Genomic DNA, 19,979 nt, shown 5'->3' with positions numbered 1-19,979 from the left:
CAGAGAAATGGACCAGAGCTCTCCCCCACAGCCATGCAGGGAAAGCATCAGGATGAGAGGCGAGAGGCCCAGTGCCAAAGAAAACCTCCTGTGAACTCGAGCGTTTCAAGCCCAGCAGTTAAGAGGAAAGCTGAGCTCCTTGGACATCAGCAGTGGGGCTACGGAGCGGACTCCGGAAAAGCTGGACTAGCAGGTTGATGACAGAGTGCAGAGTGAAAGAATTCCACATCAGGCCCGAAAACCCGAGCAAATGTCTGAGCAGCTAATTAAAATACACACACGCTCCCCCATACACAGGCACAAGGATGCACACAGTCCGCAGGCTCCTCCTTACAGACACACATGTGCACTCCCACAGAGACAGCTGCACACACACACACACACACATCTGTGGACACACACTTACACAGACACACACTTCGGCAAGTATCAGAGGGGTAGCCGTGTTAGTCTGAATCTGCAAGAACAAAGAGAAGTCCTGTGGCACATTACAGGCTACCAGATTTACTGGAGCGAAGTGGGTCTTTGCCCACGAAGGTTACGGTCCAATAAATCGGTTAGTCTATAAAATGCCACAGGACTTCTCGTTACACTTAGGCAGACACTCAGGCTGAGATGCTGGGCAGGCGAGCAGGGCGACCGGCCAGCCTAACAACTTCCAGGGGGCATGTCACAGTATCCCAGCCTTTCCCCCACGCCCCGTTTTCCTCTGCTACTTCACTGGCATAGCACCTCTCTGCTCATCCTTCCAGTGCCCCGATGAAGAGGTACTTCACCCACCACTGCAATGCAGCCACTGAATCAACAGCTTCTGAACAGCGTGGTGAGGCCAGACAACAGTTGAGTCAGAGCCAATTGCAACTACAGAGGGAATACAACTCAGCAGATCATGGCTCCCCGAGCTAGGAACTGGCTAGAATCCCTGCGGGGTCTGCCCTGAGCACAAGGGACCTGCACCCCACAAAAAGGCAGCAGCCCCGTTTCTTTGCTGAGCAAGGAGAACCAGTTCCAGGTCTCGGGCACACCTGCACTCTCCTGAATTCCTATTCCCACCTAGGCCAGATGGCTCTCAGGGACTGTAAGCCAGCTGAGCATCACCCACCTTGGCATGCTCCCACCAACCCCCCTCCCCAAGCCTGGGGATGGAGTGGCACAGGCAAGGGCCACCTGGGAGCTTCCCTTCCACCAGGGAATTCTGGCGATGGCTCAGCTCTGACACCCAAAAGGAACGCCACGGACTGGAGCACTGCTCCCACCCCGGTGCCCCAGGGACATGCCCCCAGCCACACACTTCCCCAGCTAGGGCCGTCCTTAGGATTTAGGCAGTACTACTAGGCAGTACTAATGAACTGGTGCCCCGTGCCCGATGGCAGCCCCGGAGGGAGAGGGGGGAGTGACATGTTTTTAGCGATAGGATTTTAAAACCTTCAGCCGCACACGAATGAAATCGTTTTAAAGCACATTTTAAACCAAGGTCCTGTCGACTAGCACAGTGAATTCAGAACGCGACAGTGCAGCCCTGGGGTTGGCATATGGCTTCATGACCACTTGACTGGCTCTCTCTCAGGTTCAGTGTCCTGCTAATCATGCCGGCCGGGGTTGTCACTTGGAAGTTAACTAGATCCTCTCCAAAGGTAGCAGAGCTACAGAACAGGGGCAGGAGGAGGCAAAGGGTGGACTTTAAGACCCAGCGGTGCCCCAAATTTTTGGGTGCCCTACATGGCTGCATATTCTGTGTATGGATCAGGACAGTCCTGACCCCAGCTTATACTTGTTTAGCTTAGGAAACATAACCTAGACAACAGCCCCAGGTAGCTTGACCTAGGGACTGAGCGAGGATTAAAAAATAATCAACCAGATCACCTCAAAAGAGGCATTTGAATTTGTCCTCCTACTGCAGCATTTTGCTCCTGGAAATTTTCTTTGCTCTTGCTGTCCTGTGGACTAAGCTCACGCCAGCCAGTTTCTCTCCAGTAGCCAGCTTGGAAAGCCAGCAGCTAGACAGAAAGGGTGTCCCATTTAGTGGCAGGAGGTTTGTTTCCTCAGCTTGAGTTTTGTCCTAGCTGAGCTGTGTTCGGTTCATGCCAATAACTCCCTTCAAATCCCTTATTTATAACAAGAGCTCAATGTCCTGCCACTTCTCCGTCAAGCTCGGCACAAGAACAACAAGGCACCGGCTCAAAACCAAGGGTTGAAACGCAGCTCCACAGCCCCTAATGCCTGTTTTATTAAACGTAACAAAGCCAGAAGCCAAAAGGCCACTGCAGTGGGACAGGGCTAGAATTCCTGTCCTGGTTCAAAAGGTTACTCAAGATCGTACCGGGGGAGAGGGAGGGTGTAGGGGCTGACTGGCAGAATTTCCTTTAATAACGTCTACATTGCACACAACCCTCTAAAAGTCCAGAAGGGGCAACCCAGGGCTCAGCCCGCTACTCAGACCTCACCACACACTTCCCCAAAGCCTGAAGCCAGTGGCTTGTTGCAGGAGGCTCTGGCATGGAGGCTTGGGCCCCATGCTGCGGGTGTGAGCTGGCAGAGATAGCATTGTCAGCATACAGGGCTGGGAATCGGGTCGCCTAGGATCTACTTCCAGGTCTGTCGCTGACTCACTGCAATGCCCTAAGCAAGTCATGGGGTCTCGCTGGGCCTTAGGCCAGGCCTTGCTGCAGAAAAAGGCACTGGAGTTTTTTTTGGGATGCAGCCAGGCAAGATAAACCCTTAGTGCAGGGTGCAGGTTTGACCCTAACTAGCCAGCTCTAGGTAATAACTATCTGTGCATTGTCTCCACCAGAATTTTACATCAAGGTAATTCTCTAGAAAGATGGACAGAACTCCACTTTTGGCAGTGAAGACAGCCTCAGTGGCAGAGGAGTAACAGTGTCCGTCTGTATCTGCAAAACCAAAGAGGAGTCCAGTGGCCCCTTAAACGCTAACAGATGCATTTGGGTATCAGCCTTCCCGGGTAAATCCCATTCTGACCAATGCAACACTCAGCCTCAGTTTCCTTGCCTGTGAAATGGGGATAATGGAGATGTACCCTCCCTTGGGAGCTACAGGCAAAGGGCCAGCCCCTGGTATAAACTGGCATAGCTACAGTGCTTGCACCCACTGATGACCTGGCCTGAAAGGCGCCCTTATACACGCAACACAGGATTGTGTTCCCACCATTCGGTTCCTAACGCCACTGAGAGCTGGCTGCCTGGGCCACGGTCTCAGGCCAGGAAGCCCAGCATAGACACGTGGCTCGCTGTGAAACCTTTCCTCCCGGGAGACGAGGAAAGCGAGAGCACGGCCTGTCAATTGTCTAACCCTGCTCTTGGCCAATTATCCAGGAGGGGCAGACTGGTTGGAAGCAGGTTCTCCAGGCTGCCACAGCTGCTGCTGCTCTAAAAGCCACCAGAGACGGTGCCCAAGAAAACCAGCTGTGGGACGTTTGAGACAAGGGGACTGAGAAGCTGTCTGCACTGGTGGGGACCTCCCAACCTAGGAGACACGGCCTGAAATGTAAGGAGCGGAGAAGCCAATCGCAGCGACAGACCCAGGGAATGGGAAGGGAACGTCAATGGGCAAGCCAAGAGCACTGGATCCTGCATGCACAGCAGAGAGATCTGTGTGCCGAGGAAGTGCACTTTTCCTGCCTGATACGCTCCTCGCCGGCCCAAGGGCTACTCTGCTTCCCCCGCTCCTGAAAAACCAACCACCCAAGCGCCTGGGGGAGGGGGTGGGGGAGATTTGCAGAAGGGGCACGCTGGTGATCGCCTTGTAGGCCCCATGCAGCACGAGAAGGCAGGATCTCAGCTTCCCAGCTCATCCTGTCCTCATCACCCAGCTCCAGTCAGGTGCCTCAGCTCAGGAAGGAACGAAGACGAAGCCGGAGGTTAATCACGAGGGAAAGAAACAATGAAACCACCCCCTTCCCCGTGCTTTGACAGTCAAGTATTGTTGGCCCAGGACATCTAAAGCCAGCTATTCTCCACCACCAGTCGCTCCCTTTCCCTCTGGCAGCCTCTTCTTGCCCATCTATTGCAAGGCCTGTGGAATTCCGGCCCTCCCGCTGGAGCCAGGATCTCTGTAAATACATGACGTCCGCCACTCCTCATCCCGGCTTTGCTTCCTTTCCTGGGGCTCTCTATATCCCGGGAAAGGAAGGCAGGGCCGCCCCTCCCACCTCAGCTGTGTAAATCTCAGGCTCGCTATTAATGGGGAAGACGGCAAGATCCCGGTGATTATGCCTAATGCAAAACATGTGTGCGTAACCCCCCCGGCGATGAGCTCACTAACGACCCCTCTGCAGGCGCTAATGAGAGTGAAATCGACATGGGGCGCTTCCGCCTCTTCTCCAGAGATGTGATGTGAGCGGGACTGTGAACGGCTCCATCCCCGTGGCTGCTCTACCCCAGCGTGCGACCCGCCGCCCACCGCGCACACAGCCTGCTGCTGGAGAAAGGGGGGTGATGCTGTGGGAGAGCAGGTGGCCTAGTTCCGTTGGCCGGGCCGTGACAATGCGAGACAGGAAGTGCAAGCCCCTTGTGGGCAGATGCGCGGTTTGTTTTGGCCTGGGGATTATTTACCCACCCTGGATGCTGGTTAACTTCCCTGCATCCCGTACTTGCTATTGACTCATCTATTTTGGCAGGTGGATCCTCAAGTGGGAACGGGCAGTGAATCCGGTCCCTTCTCAGGTAGTAAGGGAAGAGCAGAGTGTCCCTGTCAGAAGCACACCCGCATGCCAGCACGGCCCCTGGGGGAGGCAGCTCATGCTGGTGTGCCCCACAAACCCAGATATGCTCCTGGCAGCTCCCACACCCGGGGCAGTGCAGGGGGGCGAGTGTACAGACATGGGGAGCACCTGCCCCTTCGCTCTAGCCCCATCCTGACTTCTCGCCTTGAACTGAGTGCTCCCTCGGCCTCCACAGCAGGATTCAGGGGGCTAGTCCCGGACAGAGAGCGCCTCGTGTGGTGACCAGTGCGATCGGCTCCCTCCTCCCTGAGGCTGATCTCCTGGATTCTGTCCCCAGTTCTGCCACTGGCTGCCTGTGTGGTCGTGCACATCACTGTACCTCCCCCTGCCTCGGTGTCGCCACCCGGGCAAGCCTTGCGGACAGGGCGGCCGAGGACAAACTTGGCCAGCACTCACATGGCATTCAGCTGCACAAGGCAGGAGGAGGCTGCAAGTGTTATTTTTAGCTGCAGAGCCTGGTGCAGGGCAACACCTGCCCTGCTCTCCACCCAGCTTTCACTTTGCATGAAGCAGGCAGCTCGCTCTCTGTCCTGGCATCTCAGAACCTTCTGTGCTGGTACCTGGGGGCCTTCCAGGTTGGGGCAGGGCTGCTGGGAAGCAAAGAGCTTCTCTCCTGGCCCGAGGAGATCTGCTGACTTCCCAGCACTCCTGGGGGCCAGCCATGGAATGAGGAGCAGCCTTCGGGCTCCACTTCCTCCTACGCAGGAAGAAAAACCCCCACCCAAGCGGAGACTGATCGTGAAGTACTGCCAATGCTGAGCCCTGGAGGAGCTCGGCGCTCGCAGATCCCACCTCGGGGATGAGATCCGGGGCTGGCAGCCGCTTTCCCCAATCACATGTCTGAAATACATAACTGGGGGATGATGCTCATTCGGCATGACATCCCGAGGCAGCGGCGGTGGGCGGGAATCAGCCTTTCCCTGAGGATATGTCAGTGTTTAAAGAATTCTGAGGATTCCCAGCTGTCGCTGCCATTCTTACTGTTACGCCCAGACACAACAAAAACTGGCTTAAAAAAGAATCTGTCCCCACCATACATTTTTTGGTCAGTTTATAACGTTCTGCGGCATGAAGCTGAGGATAGGCAGGAGTTGGGAAATCAGGGTGCGGCTAGAAGGCTGCAGACCACAGCTGAGCTAGGGATCAGGGCATGGCGGTGGGGGAAGATGGGAGGGAGTGACCAAGCCGGGTAACTGCGTGCAACCCTGCAAGGCCAGGCTGAGGGCACAGCGGGGAAATAGGAAAGCAAAAGAAGCTTTTGCAACGCTCCAGCACAGAGCTGAGCAGAGATGGGGACACCAGGCAGCAGATCACAGAAGTTGCGAGAAGCTCTAGTAATGCTTCATGGAAATGCAGAGTGGGTGGGCAAAGGAGGTGCGAGGCTGGGGAGGGAAAGGGAGATGGGAAGGTGGCGATGGAGAGTAGGGACCACAGCTCATTGCACCGGCCACAGGAACCTCTGCTGGTTCCTGCTTCTCCATTTCCTAGGTCTTCCAACATTTTGATGTCGCTTAAACCTTCTCTCACCACGGGACTGATTCCCTGCATGAGTCGCTCAGCAAGGTGCCCAGTCAGCTGGGAGCTCCTGTTCTTGGCTGGCGGCTTCTGTGGACTTGCCAGGACTTGCTGACGACAAGCAACATTTCTAGGAATGCGGTCTCCCAATTCAGTGAGAAAAACCAGTGCAATTGGAGCTGGTCAGGAGGACTGTCTGCATGGACCCCTGGCACATCTCAGGGCAGATACTACATGGCACACGAACCTTGGAAGGGGAATCTTAGGATGGGCTGCATGGGAAAAGCAACCCAGTATTTTGGTTCTGAGTTCGCCAAGGGCTGGGGACAGGACAGGCAGTGGCTGTTGCACAGAACGGATCTCCTCCCGTTTCATTCGGGGGACCTTGCGCATGGCCTCGTAAGCTCGTCCAGTGGAACGGGGCTCTGGGCGTTTCCAAAGCCAGTTTCCTGGGCTCCAAAGATTCTTCAGGAGGCACAAGATGAGAGAGAGAGGGATTGCCCAGCCCCGGATCTGTGTCGTGGCAGCTGGATTCCAGCCCCACAGCGGCAAAGTGACATACTGCCTCTATTTTTGTTTGCAGTGTTGTGGTCAGGGTGGCCCCAGAATATCGGCGAAACAAGCTGGGTGAGATGATATCTTGTGCTGGACCAACCTCTGTTGGTGACGGAGACAAGATTTCGCGCTCGCGCAAAGCTCTTGGGCCAGAACCATCTCCCCTGCTGGCGCACAAAGGCCCCCCGGAGATCCCAGCTCTGCAGAAGGAAGGAAACGCGGCTTGGCTATGGGAAGCTCAGACATAGATTTCCTCCAAACTCAAAACTGACTGGAGGACACCAGGCTGCCTTCTCCCCCATGTGAGCCCCGTGTCCTGATCGTTGCGGGAGCTCCTGGTGGAAGCAGCAGGGGTGGGAAGGTCTCAGACGGTCCTTACTCAGCTTGGCACCATCCCAGTTAGGATTCTTAGGAGCTACAGCAGGGACTCAGACATGCAGCAGGTTCTCTGCCAGCCTGGGTTTGCACTGAGTTGTTCCACTGACCCCAGTGGGAAGGTAGCTCACATGGCTTCAATACGAATTAGAGACTCAAGAGGGGCAGGAGATGTCCAGGGGCATTTCTTGGGATTCACGCCCATCCTGTTAGACTAGGATGTTGGGGGGACTGTCGTATTCTGTTCAACTTCCCCATTTAAGAGGTTGATGGGTTCTACTTCCCCCCCTCCGACAATCACAGGAGGATGGTACGATCGTAGGAAGGAAACTCGCCTTCTCTCAGTGCAACCAGCTCCTGCCCCACTGGCAGGCCTTGGTCTCCTTGAAGGCACATCACCCGTCCTTAATCCGAGGAGAAGAAGAATCACGAATAACTATTTCTGCATGAATATCGCAGTCTCTTCTTTCCAGGCTGGGCTCCTGGTGCTAGGCGCTGTACAGATATACGATCAATGGCAGGTCCATGCACAAAATAGCTGCAGCTGGCTCGTCGGTAAGACATGCACAGAGGATCCGAGCCAGACAGCAGCTCTTGCTTCATCCTTCCCCAGAGGCGAAGCTTGTTTCCATCCAGGAAAAAGGGGACAGGGCATGGAGATCTGCATGGGTCTGTTTAAAAACAGACCGAGGACCACAACAAATCCTTCCCATGATAAATCCTCCAGTGAAGAAACCCAGCAGTGTCTGCCTGACCCTAGAGAAAGGGTGGGGGGCCCTTTAACTTTGATAGCTGGACTGGCCACTTACAGCAGCTTGCATTCCTCTCTGAGACACTGCAGCAATAAACACTGCAGTAAAATCTCACAGCTGGAGGATTTGTGCAATGCTGTACTGAGTGTCTGGAGGCATAAGAGGGAATATGGGTTGCCCTGCATCTCTGAGCCATTCTCCTCAGACCCAATGGGGAAGATGTTCTATCGCAAAGGTTTGGAGACTGGCTGCTCCACTGGAGACTTCTCAGCCACAAGAGCCAATCTGCTGGGCCCAGCCCCACAATGCAAGGTCGGAGAACTGTGGGCCTGCTGCATCTGGACCCTTCTACCTCACTGATGTCAAAGGGAGTAGAAGGTTCTCAGCAACTCATACGGAGCACTCAGCACCTCCCAAGTTCAGGCCCAGGAGCAGGATTAAGGGTCAACACCCCAATGAAATGAATGGAACTTGTTTTTCAGGCTGCCTGCAGACTCAGGAAAACACCCAGCTACCAACCACAACGGGGTCACGTTTTCTCTGCAAGCATGAAAAAACTAGAAACACGCTCTTTTGAAATGCAATGCCTCGTACCATAGCCCCAGCTTGGTGTGCACCCCACAGTGGTTACACCATGGACGAGGCTGCTACTGCCTTCAAGTCAGACCTGGTGCTTTCACTCTGGCAGCAGAGACTCATAGTTTTAAATCCAGATGCTGTGGGGTTAATCCCAACTCAGCCAGGGGTGTGCTAGGAGTATTTGGTCCAGCCTCAGCATGGGGGATGGACTAGACTAATTCTCAAGGGTCCTTCCAGCCCTGCATCTCTATGATCCTACAATTAACATGCACCCTGAGATGCCAGAGCGAGGGATAGATGCCATGGCTTCAGAATCACCCTGGACACCGGGCCCCATCCGCCCCCACCGAGCAGCTGGCCAAACCCTTACCCAGGCAGTTGTGTCCATCATGCGCCAGGCGGAAACCATCGTAGCAGGTGCAGCGGTAATTCCCGGGGATATTGACACATTCGTGGACGCAGCCAGCGTTATCGTCCCGCTCACACTCATCAACGTCTGCACAGAGGGGAGAGAAGACCAGAGAGCTGTTAGAAACCCGAGTCCCTTCTCCAGGCTCATCACTGTAGCTCAGATCAGCCACATGCTTCCTGAACAGGAGAAGGTTCACCAAGTCTTGTGACTCGTTACACACGTGATGCTCTTGATCACCCCGGTGCCTATGGGCCATGCAACATGCACACCCCTAGCATCTCACATCCAGGGTGGGATAGCGCCACCCACTTGCATTTTGGTATTGCTTGCTCCAGTTACTCATGGCCTTCCCTATCACATCGCCATGGCAACACTATGGTGGGAAGGATGGGTCTACCATCTCTGCTGAGACTACAGGAGCAAAGCACCATAGCCACAGGCCTATTATCAGCCTCTGCCAAAAGAGATCGTGTATTCAAACCTCAGGAAGCCATCGGCTCGTGACCAACACAACAAGCCACGCAAGGGTGCCGTGACTTTTGCTGTGAACCCCATGAGCAAACTCCAACCCCATTCTGCACCAAGTCAGGATAGCTGGGCTGGGTACAGGGAGCATCCATAGAAGAGTAGCCAATCCTACAGCAGCCCCTGATGCTGAGGCACCATTGCACTGCAGTGAGGACCAGCTGGTGACTGTAGTCCTGGCCTGTCCAAGTGACTCACACGGCTGGGGAAAGAGGATGCTCCTTAGCAGGACTCTCGCTGTGGGGCAGAGGGCAGGATGGGTCACTGAGTGAGCTAGCCTAGTAAGGAACTGGATAGGTTTAAAATAACATGTGCAGATAAAACTGCAGGGCTGACTTCTTTGCAGATTTACAGATGTGACTTCCACGGGTTGCACAGTAAATAAAGCAGCGCCGGAACATCCACATATAATTAAGAAAAACACAGTCGTTACTTGGGTCACTGAAATCACCTTGGTTTATTAAATCCAGTTTAACTTTCCACTGCTGGTACAGTTTGTGTTCTCTGCATCTTTCTCAACTGCCACAACAAGGCCAGCCTGCCAGTTCTGCTTCCTGTTTACAGCCCATTTTTCACTCTCTTGGTTTGTGCCTCTGTACAAAAGCTGGAACACCACGAACTGCCAAACTGGATCAGACCCAAGACCCATTCAGCCCAGTACCCCATCTGGGCCAGAACCAACCACTTCAAAGAAAGTTGTGAGAAACCCACAGTTCTTATCCTGGACTCTAACAGTTAGACGCCAGCTTAAGCCTGAGTCTTAGTATTGCCTTCCAAATTTTGTTGTCATTAATTATCACGACTCTGGATATGCTTGGTATCTGTGTAAATATCTAATCCCTTCCTGGCTCTTGTTAAATACTTGGCCTCAGGCTGAGATTGCTGTGCACAGGGAGGCAGAAATGCCAGGGGTCATTTGCATTTTGAAAAATTGGTTCTTTTTCTTTCTTCCGTTTTGTTGAACTTCACAACAACGATTCGGTTTCTAGCAAGCTGTATGGAAACTCCTTCGTCCTTACACTAAAACTGAGACTTTGGACCTCAACTGCCTAGTTGTCATCTCTTCAGTCTCTTTGTTTCTCCACCATTCCCCATGTCAGTGGAAGCTGAGAGACTCCAGACATGGCTGATTTGGAGAACTGAAGCCTCCTCTCCACCCTGTTTTCTCATTGCTCCAGACGAAAGCTCTGCAGAGCTGGTTCTGGTGCTTCACGGAATGGGTATTGTGCTCAACGGGAAGGTGATATGGAAGGCAATGCAGTCAGAGTGCAGGAACTCAACTTTGTACAATGGTTCCCCACTGCTCGTCTGTACTGCGCTGGGACTAATACCTCTGCTGATGATAGCTGCTTTGCACCACCAATGCCATTGCAACAGCTAAAAGCAAGATGGGATTTGGTGGGAACGCTCCTCTTTAGAGGAGGGATGGTTTGTGGTTTGGAGACTCAGATTCCAGAGATGCCTGCTGCGAGAGCTTGAGCAAATCAGCATCATTTTTCGGTTCCTCAGTTGCTCAGCTGAAAATAAAACGGGAATAACAGTTCTTCCAATTTTCTACATTCAGATTGTACGTTTTTGGGGCAAGGATGGTCTCTGGTGGGGTACGTCTACACTGTAGGGATAAACTTGAAATACGCTACCCTACTTGAACTACGCTAATTGCGCAGCATTAAGTCAAAGAGCTTATTTCGAATTTGGGTGCGTCGACATAGCACTTATTTCGAAATAGAGCACTCTTCCTCCAACTTCCCTTAAACCTCATACAATGAGAGTAACAGGAATCGAAGTACGCAGTCTTCCAGCTGGGCATGATTTTGACATTATGTCGAAATAACGGCTTGTGTGTAGACGCGCACTTTGTTATTCTGAAATAAGGTCAGTTATTCCAAAATAACGGTGCTGTATAGAAGTACCCGTGGTGGTTAGCTACAACCTCTAGCACAATGGGAACTTAGGAGCCCCAGTCATACTCAGACATAACATGAGATCTTGTATGAAGCTTTCTTTAGCTTTTGGCCATGTATCTACCTTACAGACCCCCCAAGGGTCCCAGAACCGAGGCTTGGAATACGGCTGCAGAACATTCCTCAGCCTCTTCACACAAACTTTACACCAGCATCCCCTGGCTTGGGGCACAGAAGATGGATGGTGCTAATACCACGGTGAGATGGAAAAGGGGGAAGGTGCAGAGTTCAAACTTGAATCTCTTCCATGCTTGGGGCCACTCGCAGGATTGATGGGGCCCTATGCAGGGCTATTACACTGGTGTGCATTTGCTTGGGTGGGGACAACGACTTTTTAGAGATGTGATTTCATGATCTTCGGCAACAAACAAATGAAACAGTTTTAAAGCAAATTTTCAACTAAGGCCCTGTAGACTAACAGTAAGTTCACAGCGGGGTAGCGTGTTAGTCTGTTACTTTAAAAACAACGAGTAGTCCTGTGCCACAGGACTACTCATTGTTTTACAGTAAATTCTGAAATTAACAGTACAGACCTGGGGTTGACAAATGCCTGTTAAATGGCTTCATGACCACTTGACTAGCTCTTTCACAGGTTTGATGTTGTGTTAATAGGACAAGAAGCAATGAACTTAAACTGCAGCAAGGGAGGTTCAGGTTGGACATTAGCAAAAACTTCCTGTCAGGGTTGTTAAACACTGGAATAAGTTGCCTAGGGAAGTTGTGGAATCTCCATCTCAGGAGATATTTAAGAGCAGATTAGACAGACATCTATCAGGGATGGTCTAGAGTCTAGATCATGGATTCCCAAACTGGGGGGCATGAAGAAATTCCAGGAGGTGGCAAGGCAACCAAGTTCCCTCCCCCATCAAGTTTTGCTGTCCCTGTCAGTTCCCTTTTTTTCCTCCCCCTCTTTCCTCAATAACTTTTGCTGTTGGGGGAAGGAAGGGGGGAGGTGTGAGGGTTTTTCAAAAATCAAAAAGGGGGTGTGATGCTGAAAAGTTTGGGAACCACTGGTCTAGACAGTATTTGGTCCTGCCATGAGGGCAGGGGACTGCACTCAATGACCTCTCGAGGTCCCTTCCAGTCCTAGTGTTCTATGATTCCAATAGCCCTGGCAGGCTTTGTCACTTGTAAGTTAAGTAGGTTCTCTCCAGAGGAAGCAGAGCCACAGAAAAGGGTTGGAAGAGGCAGGTGGGTGGACACTAGGACCCAGTGGTGCCCCAAATTTTCGGGTGCCCTATGCTGCTGCGTATTCTGTGTATGGGTAAGGACGGCCCTGTCCATGCTGTAATCCGTTTTAGAGTCCTAAGGCAAGAATTGTTCAGAGCAGAGAATATCTACCTCTAGCTTTTCCCTCACTGCCCATCATAGTATATGAGCACCTACGTCATGTAGCATCAATAGCAACAGCGAAGTCCCTAGCAGGACTTCATGGAGTCTCTGGCACAAGATGAACTCACATGTGGATCTCCTGAAATTGCTGAAGATGGTTATTAAGGCACTCTGTTTTCAAAATGAGGCATCTCTGATCTCAAACTGTATGTAGACAAACACCTGTCAGGGAGGGTCTAGATCAGGGCTATTCAACTTTGGAAGCCCCAGGAGCCACAATGTTACTCACAGCACATGCCCAGGGTTGCAACTTAAGTGTGGTTGCATATACATGCGCATGTATATGCAAAATATATGCAAATAGCTTCTTTTACACTGACCTGCATGAATGCAAAAATTAAGTCTTAAACTGTGGCACTGGACCCAAACGTGGCCAGCATGAGCCAGTCAGCATCTCTCAGGTTCTGCCCACAAGGCTAAGCAGCCAACATGTCCCACAATGCCCTGGCACTCCCAGCACCTCCTCCCTGGGAGCTAGAAACGTGACACCCTGTACCTGTCTATTCCAGCCAGCCCGTCTGCTTGCATCTTTCAGTGCTCACCCCGCCTGGGAGATGCCACGCCGTTGTGGAGCGTGTTCCCAGTGGAGGCCACGTTCAAAGGATCCCACCTGCAGGCCACGTGTTGAGCCCCGTGTAAACCCAAACTGCACCGTGGACTGCAAGTAAAGGGGCTGTGGGCAGCATATGGACCGTGGGCCATGTGTTGAGTAGCCCTGGTCTAGATAATATTTAATCTTGCCACAAGTTCAGGGGACTGGACTAGATGACCTCTCGAGGCCCCTGCCAGTCCCATAATTCTATGAATCTATCAGCTATTTGTGTCCAGCCCATTCTGAACCCAGGGTGTGTTTTCAAATCATGCAAAAAGTTGGGACTACTACTACATCTCCAGCCCTACTATTTTATTGTTGGTCTTTATTTCCATGTAATGATTTTGGAATGGACCTTACACAGAGAGGTAGATATGCTGGAGGGCAGGGATAGGGTCCAGAGTGACCTAGACAAATTGGAGAATTGGGCCATCTCATGAGGTTCAACAAGGACAAGTGCAGGGGATTTGATAGCAGCCTTCAACTTCTTGAAGGGAGAGAGGCTGTTTTCAGCAGTGACGGATGGCAGAAGAAGGAGCAATGGGCTCAAGTTACAGTGGGGGAGGTCCAGGTTGGATATTAGGAAAAACTATTTCCCTAGGCGGGTGGGGAAGCACTGGGATGGGTTCCCTAGGGAGGGGGTGGAATCTCCATCCCTAGAGGTTTTTCAGTCCCAGCTTGACAAAGTCCTGGCTGGGCTGATTGAGTTGGGGTTGGTCCTGCTTTGGGCAGGGAGCTGGACTCAGTGACTCCTGAGGTCTCTTCCAGCCCTGGGATTCTGTGAATCTATGATCACAGAAGACAGTGTACAGGATTTGAGATGGATATGGCAGAGTGCTAGACAGGTAGTCAGTTTTGCTCCTGTGTTCTAGTCCTTTTCATGGTTTCAGGATCTCACACCTTCCTAGCACAAGGCTGCAGTTTTTAGGTTGTAAACACGGCAATAAAATGCTTATTGAGTTAAAACAAAATCCAATGGATCCTTCTGGAATTTAAACAGATACAATTGTGGGAATCTGTCTTTTCTTAAGAGTATGGGGTGATGGCTTTGCAGTTACAAATTCCACATTCAGAACCAAATTCCACCCTTCGATTAAAAATAGGACCCCACCTTCTCCTGGCATAGATGCTGTCAATAGTACAGACTGCTCTAAGGCTGCTGACCCTGTACTGGCAAAAACAAGACCTATAATTCCCCAACGGCAGAGCTGGTAACAACAGTGGCAGCTGCAGTCGTGTGGCCAGGACTGTTTTTGGCACTGTGTCATCCAATCCAAAGTAGCACTTCATTGGCAAGGAACTGCAGCTTCTCAATTTTGGTCAGAGTAGTGATGGTCACGGTAGTATCAACAGAACCACCGTGGTTCTCCCACAGCATCGATCTGCCACAGAGTTACCAAAACAGAAAGCAAATTCTGAATTTGGGCAGGAAAAGGCCAAAAAGGCGCACAACTGTGGGCAGCTGTAGCAGAAAGATCTCTGGCTGTAAAGAACGTATCGAATCAACCTTCACTCCAGCCAGCACAACACTCACGTTACTCCTCCAATGGCTAACTCTTTAAAAACACACTCAGGATCGGGTTTGATTTTTTCCACAGCTGTTCTGCCCTGGACCGACCATTGCTCCCTACCTTTGCAATGCTTCCCGTCCCCCGAGTAGCCGGACTTGCAGATGCACTTGTAGGACTTGGGGGTGTTCTGGCAGAGGGCGTCAATGTGGCAGTTGTCGGTCCCCTCGACGCATTCGTCAATATCTGTGGGAGGAGGAAGAGAGAAAGCAACGTCAGGAACCTCGGCACTGCCCTGAGATGAGAGATGGGGTGTTGTTTGCACAACACCGCACCCGCTGCTGCTGCTCTGCGGGTGAAAGACCGGCCCGAGACCCCAAAATTCTCAGTGTAGCCTCAGGTCGGGGAGAGCACAGGCAGCAGAAAGGCAGGTTCACCCCACACAATGCCCACAAGCGGCGAGTCTCCAGGCCTCCTCCAGCCCTTGGCCTCTGCTGAGACTGCCAACGACCGGCCTGATGCGACTGGGGCTCTGTCAGTGGAAAGACTCCTTCTGAATTCACTGGGCGCTGGATCAGGATAAGTACAAACAAGTTCACCGCTCTCCCCACACAGTCAGCGAGCGCCAGGCCCCCATGACTAGCAGCTAATCTCCCTGGACTCTAGCAGCAGGTTCTAAGCCCTGCCTGAGACATTCCATTCTGGGTAGGTCTCAACCCAGCCCCCCCTCTCACCAAAAAGGTTTCGCCTCAAAACTCCCCTCCCCCCTAAACCTGGGAGGCAGGGCAGGGTTGTGATACCCATTGCACAGATGAGGCACAAGAGCAGCTTGGTGACTGGCTATGTGTGAGCCAGGAACTGAACCTCGATCTCCTGTATCCTACTCTGTGACTTCTGATCAGAGTGGGGGGCCGGATAGCAAACAAATCCTCCTTCTTCTTCTGCCCCACCAACTCCCTCTCTTGCGACCTTTTTTGCCCTCCAACTTTGTCTGCATTCCCAACTTCCTCCTTTAACCCCCCTCTCTCTCCATCTGTCTGCTTCACACAACCCTCTTCTCCCGGCCTCACTCCTTTTTCTGTCTCTGTCTAAGGTGCCCACCAGCCTTGTTGCAATGCAGCAGCTCCGCTGGCTATGGCAGGGGATAAGTCCCAGGTAGGAGGCAGAAGAAAGGCCTGGCTTCCATACCACGCAGCACACCCTGGCTCCAAGGGGACGCAGTCTGCTGGCTGCAGAGATGTAACACAGCAGGAGGCAGAGTTATTGGAAGTTTTAATGACAGTGGCCATTTATAGACAGCCCCTGACTGCGGTTTATGAGTAATAGGCTATTTACCTGGTTCCTTTCTGGCTTCTCTATGTGATCACTAAGGGTATGTCTACAATGCAATTAACAACCGCGGCTGGCCCATGTCAACAGACTCGGGTGGTGGGGCTGTAAAACTGCAGTGGAGATGTTTGGGCTGGGGCCCAGGCTCTGGGCCCTGTGAAGTGGGAGGGGTTTTTACAACAGTGTAGACATACCCGAAGTGGATAATCAAGTCCACATGCATTGCAGCAGACACAGTTACTACTACAGTGCTAGGTGACTCACTCATCTCTTTCATTCTGCGAGAGGGCCACTCCGTCCACAACAGAGGGGTAACTAGCTTTTCCTAGCGCTAGTCAGGGACTGACAGGTACAGGTCCCTCCCCCAAAGCTGCAAGCAGGCAGATGAGCTATTGTGGGTCTTATTCTGTGTTTGATCCCCTCCCAGCTGGCTTCCAACCCCTGTTCTCACAGGAGCAAAAGGCACAGAACATAAGAGAGGGCAGACTGGGTCACATCAAAGGTCCATCCAGCCCAGTGTCCTGTCTTCCAACTTTGGACTATGCCAGGTACCCCAAAGGGATTGAACTGAACAGGGAATCATCAAGTGATCCATTCCCAGTTGCCAATTCCCAGCTGGTAACTAACAGAGGCTAGGAACACCATACCTGCCCATCCTGGCTAATAGCCATTAATGGTCCTATCCTACATGGACTTATCTAGCTTTTTTTGTCGTTGAAGTCTTGGACTTCACAACATCCTCTGGCACGGAGTTCCACAGGTTGACTGTGTAATGTGTGAAGAAATACTTCCTTTTGTTTGTTTTAAAGCTGCTACCTATTAATTTCATTTGGTGACTCCCCCCCCTCCCAGTTCTGGTGTTATGGTAACAAGTAAACAACTTTTCTTATTTACTTTTTCCATACCAGGCAGGGTTGTATACACCTCTATCACATCCCCTCCTCAGTTGTCTCTTTTCCAAGTTGACAAGTGCCAGTCTTATTAATCTCTCCTCATGTGGCAGCCGTTCCGTTCCCATCATCATTTTTGCTCCCCATTTCTGAAATCTTTCCAAAGTCACTTTTGAGATGAGGCGACCATATCTGCACACAGTAGTCAAGATGTGGGTATACCATGGATATATAAAGTGGCAATAAAATAGTCTCTATTTTATTCTCTGTCTCTTTCTTAACGATTCCTAACATTCTATTTGCTTTTTTTTTTTTGACTGCTGCTACACATTGAATGAATGTTTTCAGAGAACTATCCACAATGTCTCCAAGATCTCTCTTTCTTGAGTGGTAACAGCTAATTTAGTTCCCAACATAGGGTGCATATAGTTGGGATTACGTTTTCCAATATCCATTACTTTGCATTTGTCAACATTAAAATTCTCTGCCATTTGGTTGCCCAGTCACCTAGTCACAGCTAGAAGCTATGGTGAGGTGCAAACCAACAAAGGCTTTTCAAAAGCTCGTGATGAAGACCCAGTCCCTAATAGGAGAGAAAGTAAATAGCTGCACCTCTCTTCACCAGCAGGCATTGTATGGACAGATTCACAAGCTAGAAAAAGAGTGGACAGGTTGAGTTGAGGCAGGGGACTGAGGTTCAGAAGAGTGCTGTTTGAATCCTGTCTCTGCCACAGACTACCTTTGATACCCTGGGCAAGTCACTTGACCTTTCTGTGTCCCATCTGTATCATGGGGATCATAGGAAGGGTGATGCAAGGGGAGGTTAATACTCGTGAGACTCAGACACTACAGCGATGGGGGCTGTATAATACATAGAAGAGGGAGGGAATAAAAGGTGTCTTGCCCACAGTAGGACTGTTCCCTGCAATACACCATTTCACACACAGGCGCCCAGTCTGGGGGTTGCAACTATTCTGAGTCCTTCCCTTCTCAGTGGAAAGAGACTGAAAACCACAGACCCCGCGGTCTAGCTTTGAAAGCCCAGAGCGGCAGGGATACCACAGTCTTTTCTTGGGAGCCAGGCCTGGTTGAGCTTTGCTGCCAGGAGATCGAAAGGGCTGCTGAGCAGACTCCAAGTGCGGGGGAACCAGCGGCGAAGCATGAATGAGACTGATGGAGTTTTACTCCCTGCAAGTGTGAGAATAAGAGGCAGGGCGAGGGGCGATTACTGGAAGGATTTCATTTGCAACACAGAAGGGCATGTGTATTGTGTAAATATTTACACCAGGCATTCAGATTTGTTATCCTACTTTCACCATGGCCCGGAGCCACCATCAAAAAACCATAGGGCATTAATCACTTATTAGAATCTGACCCAACACGCCGGAGACAACAGAAGACTTCCAGCCAATCCCATTTTCCGTCAGAAGAGGCACCTCCGGACGTGGTGGGGAAGAGAACTGTTTCACAATCGTGGGACCTGGCTGCCTTATTAGACTCGGGGCAGGTCTACACTGCTGCTGAAGTCTATCTAACTTGGGTCGCTCAGGGGTGAGAAAAAGACACCCCCCCGGAGTGACAGACGTTACAGAGATATAATCCCTGTCCATGCTGGTGCTACATCAGTGAGAGATGCTCTCTCTCTGTAATGAAGCCAGAGTAATTATGCCCCCCGCAGAGTGCAGTGGGCAGACAGCACCTTTACCAGATAGCTCACAGCGCCGCAGCCCTCGGTTTCTGATGGGTTGGATCAAATTCACTAGGGAGGCCTCGGCTCCAACCCGCCCCCATGACACAACGTTCGTATATCCACAGAGAGCTCCCAGTAAGGCCCAACACGACCCTTCGCGCCAAAGCTCTTTTTTTTTTTTTTGCTCAAAAACTTTGGTCCATCCCCTGTAATCCCCCCCCCCAACATAATTTTTTCCCCAGTGTTTTTTTTTTTTTTTTGTGGAGGGGGGGGGGGGGTGTTCAGTATTTTTGTTGAAACCATCTGGCAACCTTACTGGCATTGGCGAGATACAAGGAAAGTCCTGGTCCCCTCAGTGAAAATGTCTGTGAAGTGAGCTTCCCCAGCTAGAGACTTACATCAGCGAGCAGAGGGTACCCCCTTGACAGCTGCCACACTCACTGCACCGACTGCTGCAAGAAAGAGCCTGTGTTTGATGAAGGCTACTCAGATTCCCCAGGGGAGACTTTCTGGTTACCTCCCTTCCACTCTCAAGCTGGAATCAGTGCTCTCATCAGCCCCATCTCCCTGCGTCCTTCCCCTCGTGGCCTTTCCACCCTGGTTTGTGCCCTGCCACCCATCCCCATCGCTTACCCTTCTGGAAAGGGAGCCCTCGCTGGTCCCAATGGTTCTTCCTGGGATTCCTACCCCCCTCTTGCCCTGGAACTGTGCGTTTCCACTGGTTTAGCCAACAGGGTAGCCCAGTGGCAGTCACCAAAGTGGCATACAAACAGGCGAATATGGAAGGGCTTTCACAGGATCCGGGCCAAAGTTCCTGACCGTCCTATGGGAGAAAGGGGGAAGGTCACTCCCCCACAAGCAGAGCCATGCATTTTATTGTTCAGTGTGCCGTCCTCCTTGCCTCACATGCCCCCGCGTGCACACGCACCCAACACACGTGTGCACCGCTTTTAAAATTAAAAATGTGCGCAAACAAAAAGATGGAAAAACCTGCAAGAGCCCGCAGAAGTGTAAAGTTCATCCCTCCGTGAGACATATTTCCCAGCCCTCGGGAACAGCCGAGACTTCCACACAGCATCGTACAGAGAACTCCAAGACCACATTCCCTAAAGGAGACTTAGGGGCTCACAGAGCTCGCCACGGAACGGGCGCCGCTCCAG

The 19,979-nt window shown here is 51.8% G+C and overlaps 1 protein-coding gene across 6 annotated transcripts in view; it reads right to left on the bottom strand.

The window, feature by feature from the left end:
- SCUBE3 (signal peptide, CUB domain and EGF like domain containing 3) overlaps positions 1-19,979 on the bottom strand; it is a 106,786-nt gene that overhangs the window by 73,934 nt on the left and 12,873 nt on the right. For all 6 annotated transcript variants that reach the window (XM_025181014.3, XM_025181018.3, XM_006115649.5 and 3 more), the window contains exons 2-3: positions 15,034-15,156; positions 8,888-9,013 (exon numbers count right to left, since the gene is read on the bottom strand). In XM_025181014.3, the coding sequence (XP_025036799.3) occupies positions 8,888-9,013; positions 15,034-15,156 (249 nt within the window). The remainder of the gene's footprint in view (positions 1-8,887; positions 9,014-15,033; positions 15,157-19,979) is intronic.

The sequence above is a fragment of the Pelodiscus sinensis genome, chromosome 27 (assembly GCF_052426305.1).
Source record: "Pelodiscus sinensis isolate ZL-2025 chromosome 27, ASM5242630v1, whole genome shotgun sequence".
Lineage (NCBI taxonomy): Eukaryota > Metazoa > Chordata > Testudines > Trionychidae > Pelodiscus > Pelodiscus sinensis.
The sequence above is the reverse complement of the archived record's forward strand: the minus strand, read 5'-3'. Positions and strand labels throughout refer to the sequence as shown.